This window comes from Oncorhynchus nerka, linkage group LG3, assembly GCF_034236695.1.
Source record: "Oncorhynchus nerka isolate Pitt River linkage group LG3, Oner_Uvic_2.0, whole genome shotgun sequence".
Taxonomy (NCBI): Eukaryota; Metazoa; Chordata; class Actinopteri; order Salmoniformes; family Salmonidae; genus Oncorhynchus; species Oncorhynchus nerka.
This window is the reverse complement of record NC_088398.1, coordinates 85,440,679-85,448,872: the sequence shown is the minus strand read 5'-3', so window position 1 is coordinate 85,448,872 and position 8,194 is coordinate 85,440,679. Positions and strand designations below refer to the sequence as shown.

At 45.4% G+C, this 8,194-nt stretch overlaps 1 protein-coding gene across 2 annotated transcripts; it reads left to right on the top strand.

The window, feature by feature from the left end:
• The first annotated feature begins 2,205 nt into the window (after window positions 1-2,205).
• LOC115127129 (uncharacterized) lies at window positions 2,206-7,854 on the top strand. Of its 2 annotated transcripts, XR_010463455.1 has the most exons (4): window positions 2,206-3,477; window positions 3,631-4,089; window positions 4,242-6,634; window positions 6,703-7,854. XR_010463455.1 is itself a non-coding variant. In XM_029656769.2 (3 exons), exons 1-3 carry the CDS (start codon window positions 2,559-2,561, stop codon window positions 4,880-4,882), a joined length of 2,019 nt encoding a protein of 672 aa, XP_029512629.1. In that variant the 5' UTR covers window positions 2,206-2,558; the 3' UTR covers window positions 4,883-7,854. The 2 variants fall into 2 exon arrangements, 1 of the variants encoding a protein (XP_029512629.1); XM_029656769.2 differs by having other exon boundaries at window positions 4,242-7,854.
• Window positions 7,855-8,194: the final 340 nt, after the last annotated feature.

Here is an 8,194-nt window from a genome sequence, read left to right as displayed (position 1 = left end):
GGTTGCTTCTGTAATTCACAGGGAATCTTTGGCTGTGCGTATCATCACATCTATGCTTGTAGACTTTTTCTTAACCTGACCGCTCATATTCATCACACGAGGCATGAACGCCAAGAAGTCAACCCTGGTCACCACCAACGCTTCTTTTGTGACCGCACACTGATGGTCACATTTGATAGAGGTCACAGTGTGTGCTACTCCCTCACCTCCCCCTTCCATCGGAGGCAGCCGCACCAATTTCCATGTCCCCATCTGTGTCCCACATTGTTCTATGTCCCCATCTGTGTCCCACATTGTTCTATGTCCCCATCTGTGTCCCACATTGTTCTATGTCCCCATCTGTGTCCCACATTGTTCTATGTCCCCATCTGTGTCCCACATTGTTCTATGTCCCCATCTGTGTCCCACATTGTTCTATGTCCCCATCTGTGTCCCACATTGTTCTATGTCCCCATCTGTGTCCCACATTGTTCTATGTCCCCATCTGTGTCCCACATTGTTCTATGTCCCCATCTGTGTCCCACATTGTTCTATGTCCCCATCTGTGTCCCACATTGTTCTATGTCCCCATCTGTGTCCCACATTGTTCTATGTCCCACATTGTTCTATGTCCCCATCTGTGTCCCACATTGTTCTATGACCCCATCTGTGTCCCACATTGTTCTATGTCCCCATCTGTGTCCCCATTGTTCTATGTCCCCATTGTTCTATGTCCCCATCTGTGTCCCACATTGTTCTATGTCCCCATCTGTGTCCCACATTGTTCTATGTCCCCATCTGTGTCCCCATTGTTCTATGCTTTCTACCTTTATCCATCTCAGACTCACTCCCATCTGAGCCATCTGCCATGCCTACCTCAGTCTCAGTACAGCTCTGCAGATCTGGCAACCAAACACTTTCTACCTTTATCCATCTCAGACTCACTCCCATCTGAGCCATCTGCCATGCCTACCTCAGTCTCAGTACAGCTCTGCAGATCTGGCAACCAAACACTTTCTACCTTTATCCATCTCAGACTCACTCCCATCTGAGCCATCTGCCATGCCTACCTCATTAACTACGAAACCAGCAACGTAAAGGGCTGTCTCGTCCCCTCCCGTGGAACAGTCACCAGTATTTACAGTATATACGGCAGACATGATCAGCAGAGATATACCATGGATTTTTTAAATTTTATTTTAACCTTTATTTAACCTTTATTTAACCAGGTATTTATATATATAACCCTTTATTTAACCAGGTATTTATATATATATAACCCTTTATTTAACCAGGCAAGTCAGTTAAGAACAAATTCTTATTTTCAATGACGGACTAGGAACAGTAGGTTAACTGCCTGTTCAGGGGGCAGAACGACAGATTTGTACCTTGTCAGCTCGGGGGTTTGAACTTGCAACCTTCCGGGTTACTAGTCCAACGCTTTAACCACTAGGCTACCCTGCCGATAGTAAACAAGTTTTGATTGGTTTACAGTTTAGCACTTGACTGTCCAGCTAGCAAACATAAAAGTACATATTTTAAAACATTTGCAAGAATTGACAACCAACAGAAATGTGTTCAGAAGCAGTGGTGTGTATTCATGGATCTGATGCTGTCTGGACCAAAAGAGTTGAACATGTTGCTGAGGTAGCATTTGATTGATTGATGCCAGGAAGCTTGTGGTCTCCCTTGATAAAATACTTTGCCAATCAGCGTTGAGCTGCGCTCCACTATGGGTTGTCAATGTGCAGCAAAACGCCCCCAAAGGGAGGCCAGTTTGGATTTGGCATAACGTAATTTTCATAAAAACTTCTGTTTCTGGTCTGCTTGTGTTGGTGTTCTGCAATAGCTAGCTTAATTCTTTGTCCAGGCCAATGACAATGACAGCGATTCTGATCTAACTGGTCACTTAAATAATGTTTACATACTGTTTTACTCATTGAATATGTATATACTGTATTCTACTGTATTTTTGTCAGTGCCACTTCGACATTATTTCTTAATTCCATACTTTTACTTTTAGATTTGTGTGTATTATGAATTGTTAGATACTACTGCACTGTTGGAGCTAATTCTACGTTCTAGCCATATTCAGTCCAATGTTAACAAATAATATCGTATTGTAACCTGTTGAGTTCATGATTTGCACAGCATAGCATACCTTCCAAGGTAAGGCCGTTAAATATTTCCCGTCATGCTCCTACCCGGAACTGAAACCTCCAATCCGGCGATCCTATCGGACATATTTGATGAAACACAGGAACGATTAAAGGAGAACCTATTTGTTTACATAGATCCGAGGTTGAAATATCTTCAGTTTCTCTGACATCTTCTGGTTTCAAAATTAGCCAGGGACATTTTACTATTTAATAACTTACAAACAGTGAAAAGCCTTTCAATTGTCTTGTTTAGTTAGCTCTCTGGAGCAGGTTTTCCGCTTACTACGAGGGTAGCTAGCTAGCTCGATGTTAGCAGCAATCTATCGCTTGCTATGCATTTCACGATGGACGACAGACTATAAAATTTGACCTCCGATGTTATAAACAAATTGAAAGGTTGTTATTTGCAGTTTTACAAAAATGGATATCAGTCTAACAATTTCCCTAATGCGGGGACAGATGGGTACCGTGATAGAGAGAGCGGTTAGTGCCGCTGTTGAGACGGTGTTGGGAGAGATGCTTAGAGTGGTCGGCATTAAATTCGACGAGCTGAAGATGGAGGTAGTAGCTAAAGAGAAAGAGGCGGAGAACATAAGACAGATGCTGGAGATATCCCGATCTCAGATGAAGACCATGCGGAAACACATGAACGCTCTGGGTGAGAACGCGCACTCTGCCACTTATCAGACCTACCGGACAGCATTCGGCCATTCTGATCCCCGCAGAATTCACGGTTCCTCCGAGGCCGCACTGTCCTCGGGTTTACCACAGCCGCCGAGAAGGACGGTTCCAAACAACAACCAAATTCCCACTACAAATGGAAACGTACAGGCAAGGAATCGAGTCACCATCACCATACCCTCTGAGAATATGGTCAGGGCCACCCAGCCCTCTGAGAATATGGTCAGGGCCACCCAGCCCTCTGATATCTTGGTCAGGGCCACCCAGCCCTCTGAGAATATGGTCAGGGCCACCCAGCCCTCTGATATCTTGGTCAGGGCCACCCAGCCCTCTGATAATTTAATCAGGGCCACCCAGCCCTCTGATAATTTGGTCAGGGCCACCCAGCCCTCTGATAATTTGGTCAGGGCCACCCAGCCCTCTGATAATTTGGTCAGGGCCACCCAGCCTTCTGATAATTTGGTCAGGGCCACCCAGCCTTCTGATAACTTGGTCAGGGCCACCCAGCCCTCTGATAATATGGTAACCGTTAGGGCAACATCCTTTGACAGTCACGATGATCTGACAACTGTGATCTCCCAGACTCTGGAGGACCGGACATTGACACCCACTGTCTCTGCAATGAATAGTTCATCAGAGCATCTGGAACCTTTGAAAGGTAGAATGTCTTTTCTCAGATCTTGTCGGGTTTTGTATGTGGCTATTATTCTGTGTTTGCTTGTGTATGTAAATTGGTGGCCTGACTGAACTAGTATAGCCCTCTATTTTCCCCGTGTTTGTTGACCACCATGTTACCTCTCTATCCCCCCAGAGGAGCCCCCAGCCCTCCTAGACCCCGAGGTGTCTGATGAGAGCCAGAGGAGGGAGGAGGAAGAAGAGTGTCAGGCTGAGTGGACCATAAGTACACAGCCACCAGAGACAAGCACAGACCCTGGGGCTCAGCTGGTCCTCTCCCCTCCCAGGACTGACGGAGCAGACTGCTCTGCCAGGAGTGTACTGCCATCCTCCCAGCCCCTGTCCCAGTTCCAAGTGAAAGAGGAGGAAGCTGAGGTGGAGATCATCTGTATCAAACAGGAACCAGAGGAGGTGGAGACCCTGCTGATAAACCTGGCTGCCGAAGGCTTCAACTCTCAGGGCAACCTCCTCCTGGACAGTGATAGGACCATCCCAGGCTCTCAAAGCCAGAGGGATAGGAGAGCACCCCGTCCACCACAGAGCCAGAGGACCTTAGCAGAGAATACACCCTTCACCTCAGCCGACTCTTGTTCATGTGAGTTAAATCTCCCCAAGACATGGTGGCTCCATAATGTACAGCCATGTCCCAAGGCAAAATACTGCTTTGTTGTGGTCACTATGCTTCTGTTCAATAAAATATAATTTATCCAATCTAATGGAATGTTTTTTTGTCCTCTTCGTCCTCAGATGGGCTGTCCCAGGCAGTGATGTCCATGTCAGGAGTTGCTCCCAGGCCCATGGTGCGTCCGTGGCCCAAAGACCTGAGTCTGTACGAGGAGTTTAAAATGAGACGAACTGAGCTGAGGAGGAGGAGCCAGACCCGTCAGAGGGAGATTGAGAAGAACCTTCCCCAGCCTCTATTAGCTGACCTGGTGAAGGAGAGACGGGAGAAGACCCGGCTCAGAGTGGCCCGCTGGAGAGCCAAGAGGAAGCTGCAGGCCTGTCTACTGACTCAGATGACCCAACAGACACAACACCAACAGACTGGACCGGGACTGGGCCAGGGGAATAGTCTGAACAGTGGGCTGGGGAATCATAGCCAGATTAGCCACCACACACAACACAAAACCACAGGCCCCACTCAGACTCCGCAGAGGAACAGTGCTGCCATCTCTCAATCGCAGTACAACAACAGTTTTTTGTACAACAGAAGTCACTGTGAGACTGGGGCTGGTAACGTTAACTACCCTCCTCTCCAGTTCAACTCCTCCTCTCTAATGCTGGGGCAACACGGAGGACACAATATGGTGGAGCACATTATGCATTCTACAATGACATCATCCTCACAGCAGGGCCTCTCCCTGACAGACTCTGAGCTCTACCAGTAACAAGGGATCATGGGTATTCAAATCTTACCCAACAAGTTCTGGATTACTGCTGTTTTTTGTTGTTGTTCTACCTGATAATGAATTACACCCACCTGGTGTCCCAGGTCTAAATCAGTCCCTGATTAGAGGAGAATCACCCACCTGGTGTCCCAGGTCTAAATCAGTCCCTGATTAGAGGAGAATCACCCACCTGGTGTCCCAGGTCTAAATCAGTCCCTGATTAGAGGAGAATCACCCACCTGGTGTCCCAGGTCTAAATCAGTCCCTGATTAGAGGGGAATCACCCACCTGGTGTCCCAGGTCTAAATCAGTCCCTGATTAGAGGGGAATCACCCACCTGGTGTCCCAGGTCTAAATCAGTCCCTAATTAGAGGAGAATCACCCACCTGGTGTCCCAGGTCTAAATCAGTCCCTGATTAGAGGGGAATCACCCACCTGGTGTCCCAGGTCTAAATCAGTCCCTAATTAGAGGGGAATCACCCACCTGGTGTCCCAGGTCTAAATCAGTCCTTGACTAGAGGGGAATCACCCACCTGGTGTCCCAGGTCTAAATCAGTCCCTGATTAGAGGGGAATCACCCACCTGGTGTCCCAGGTCTAAATCAGTCCCTGATTAGAGGGGAATCACCCACCTGGTGTCCCAGGTCTAAATCAGTCCCTGATTAGAGGGGAATCACCCACCTGGTGTCCCAGGTCTAAATCAGTCCCTAATTAGAGGGGAGGAGTGGAATTGGCTTTGTGGTCCACATTTGAATTAGAGGGCAGAAGACCAACATTACAATACCAGGTCTACTCTACCAGTACCAGTTCTACTCTACCAGTACCAGGTCTACTCTACCAGTTCTACTCTACCAGTACCAGTTCTACTCTACCAGGTCTACTCTACCAGTTCTACTCTACCATTTATACTCTACCAGTTATACTATACCAGTACCAGTTCTACTCTACCAGGTCTACTCTACCAGTACCAGTCCTACTCTACCAGTTCTACTCTACCAGTTATACTCTACCAGTACCAGTTCTACTCAACCAGTACCAGTTCTACTCAACCAGTACCAGTTCTACTCTGCCAGTTCTACTCTACCAGTTCTACTCTACCAGTTATACTCTACCAGTTATACTCTACCAGTACCAGTTCTACTCTACCAGGTCTACTCTACCAGTTCTACTCTACCAGTACCAGTTATACTCTACCAGTTCTACTCTACCAGTACCAGTTCTACTCTACCAGGTCTACTCTACCAGTACCAGTTCTACTCTACCAGTACCAGGTCTACTCTACCAGTTCTACTCTACCAGTTCTACTCTGCCAGTACCAGTTCTACTCTACCAGTTCTACTCTACCAGTACCAGTTCTACTCTACCAGTACCAGTTCTACTCTACCAGTACCAGTCCTACTCTACCAGTTCTACTCTACCAGTTCTACTCTACCAGTACCAGTTCTACTCTACCAGTTCTACTCTACCAGTACCAGTTCTACTCTACCAGTACCAGTTCTACTCTACCAGTACCAGTTATAGTCTACCAGTTATACTCTACCAGTACCAGTTTTACTCTACCAGTACCAGTTCTACTCTACTAGTACCAGTCCTACTCTACTAGTACCAGTTCTACTCTACCAGTTCTACTCTACCAGTTCTACTCTACCAGTACCAGTTCTACTCTACCAGTTCTACTCTACCAGTACCAGTTATAGTCTACGAGTTCTACTCTACCAGTACCAGTTATAGTCTACCAGTCCTACTCTACCAGGTCTACTCTACCAGTTTTACTCTACCAGTACCAGTTTTACTCTACTAGTACCAGTTCTACTCTACTAGTACCAGTTCTACTCTACCAGTTCTACTCTACCAGTACCAGTTATAGTCTACGAGTTCTACTCTACCAGTACCAGTTCTACTCTACCAGTTCTACTCTACCAGTACCAGTTATAGTCTACGAGTTCTACTCTACCAGTACCAGTTCTACTCTACCAGTTCTACTCTACCAGTAACAATAGAGCAGATGATGTGTTTTGTGGAGTCACTCCGTTGTATGGCACCCTAATTCCCTATGTAGTGCACTACGTTTGACAAAGGTCTTTATGGCTCTGGTCAAAAGTAGTGCACAATATAGGGTGTCATTTTCAGACACAGCCTATGCCTTCTGATGCAGGGCCAATAACATGAGATATTTCAAGAGGAATTGTGTGAATGCAAAAATGATCAAAATTTTGCCTGTGACAAAATTCATCAAAAAAGGCTTTTATTTTATGATAACGGCCTAATAATGATAATTGAATTGCAATTTTATTTTAATTACCTGAGAATGTTTTAATGTACAACAACAGTATTTTTTATTAAAACACATTATTTATGTTAACTTGAATAATGACCATGCCTACATGTCTTGAAATATGGTATATTATATTGACATCTAGGTCAAACGAATGATTTTATTTGGCAAACTTCATTGTCCATATTATTTAATCAACTGTTATTTATACATTGTATTGCTCTGCAACTGGATTTAAATCATGATAATAATACTTTATAAGCTCTATTCAGATATAGGCCTATTCAATGACATAATAGGAAACTATCCAATACATTATGAATCACTTTTTAGAGTTATGGCCTAGTCTTTGATCAGACGGAATTTCTCTTGCTTCATTCCTCTTGTCCCTACTTGATAGTTTCATTAGCAGTGTTCAAGGTGAACAGCTGTTTCCATGAACCTGTCCTGTCAGTTATGTTTTGGCAGCATTTACAAAGTTTGCATAGAAAATAGATGGGACAATTTCCTGTTACTGTGCGTTTCCATTGTTCATTAAAACAGCTGGATGGAATGACATCACACCTATACATTTTTTTTTTTAAAACACTTAGAGAAAACCGAGTGTGGAATGAAAAGGAAAGGAAGTGGTTGAAGTGGTTTCCATGATCCATTTGGGCAAATTGTGCGTTAATAAATTGGCGATAGCCTGTATGCCATCCCACCGATCTGTTTCATGTCTCAGGGAACTGGATGGCAGGAGGACTCTTTCTCTGGTGAAGAACAACAGTTGGCCAGATCAAGAACACCCTCAAGGAGGCAGGATTATCTGTCAAGGAGGCAGGATTATCTGTGTCAAGGAGGTATGATTATCTGTCAAGGAGGCAGGATTATCTGTGTCAAGGAGGTAGGATTATCTGTCAAGGAGGCAGGATTATCTGTGTCAAGGAGGTAGGATTATCTGTCAAGGAAGCAGGATTATCTGTCAAGGAGGCAGGATTATCTGTCAAGGAGGCAGGATTATCTGTCAAGGAGGCAGGATTATCTGTGTCAAGGAGG

Bases quoted from the DNA above. Each gene is read 5' to 3' on its own strand.
- LOC115127129 (XM_029656769.2), top strand. From the start codon at position 2,559: ATGGATATCAGTCTAACAATTTCCCTAATGCGGGGACAGATGGGTACC. The intron at 3,478-3,630 runs GTAGAATGTCTT...CTATCCCCCCAG, and splicing joins GCATCTGGAACCTTTGAAAG to AGGAGCCCCCAGCCCTCCTA. The intron at 4,090-4,241 runs GTGAGTTAAATC...CTTCGTCCTCAG, and splicing joins CTCAGCCGACTCTTGTTCAT to ATGGGCTGTCCCAGGCAGTG.